The 751-nt window shown below is 41.4% G+C and overlaps 1 protein-coding gene across 1 annotated transcript; it reads left to right on the top strand.

The window, feature by feature from the left end:
- Positions 1-36: 36 nt before the first annotated feature.
- Positions 37-456, top strand: TEOVI_000586200 (histone H3 variant; the record flags this gene model as incomplete). The annotated part of the gene is made up of 1 exon (XM_067220059.1): positions 37-456. The coding sequence occupies one exon, from the start codon at positions 37-39 to the stop codon at positions 454-456; it is 420 nt and encodes a 139-aa protein (XP_067076160.1).
- Between the last annotated feature and the right edge of the window lie 295 nt (positions 457-751).

The following is a 751-nucleotide window of genomic DNA, read 5'->3' as shown; positions in this document are numbered from 1 at the left end:
ATATATATATATATATATATATCTTAGATTATATTCATGGCGCAAATGAAGAAAATAACACCGCGACCGGTGAGACCCAAAAGTGTTGCCTCTCGCCCAATACAATCGGTGGCACGCGCTCCCGTCAAAAAAGTCGAAAATACACCTCCGCAAAAACGCCACCACCGCTGGCGCCCGGGAACCGTCGCCCTGCGCGAAATTCGGCGGTTGCAAAGTTCCACCGATTTTCTCATCCAACGGGCGCCCTTCCGCCGTTTTTTACGAGAGGTGGTGTCAAACTTGAAGGATTCCTACCGCATGAGTGCGGCATGTGTCGATGCTATTCAGGAAGCAACTGAAACTTATATTACATCTGTATTTATGGATGCAAATCTCTGTACGTTGCATGCTAACCGTGTTACTCTGTTCCCAAAGGATATCCAATTGGCGCTTAAACTCCGAGGCGAGCGTAACTAAAGGAAAGAAAAGAAAAAAGAAAAAAGAAAGGAAAGAAAGGAAAGAAAAGAGGAGAAGTAGAGGTTCCGGAAGTATAAGCTTGAAGTTGTTACACATTCTCTTCCTCTTCCTCTTCCTCTTATTATTATTATTGTTATTATTATTATCATTACCTCTTATTCTTGTTTCGTTTTGTTTTGGTTCTTCTTCTTTCTTTTTTTCTTCTTTTTTGTTTGCCTGGATGTTTACATCATGCGCATACACACAAACACGCGTGTGCAGACATATATATTATAGTACATGTACGTACGTTTGT

The sequence above is a fragment of the Trypanosoma equiperdum genome (assembly GCF_001457755.1).
Source record: "Trypanosoma equiperdum strain OVI genome assembly, contig: ctg_1047, whole genome shotgun sequence".
In the NCBI taxonomy this organism is placed as follows: Eukaryota; Euglenozoa; class Kinetoplastea; order Trypanosomatida; family Trypanosomatidae; genus Trypanosoma; species Trypanosoma equiperdum.
The sequence above is the reverse complement of the archived record's forward strand: the minus strand, read 5'-3'. Positions and strand labels throughout refer to the sequence as shown.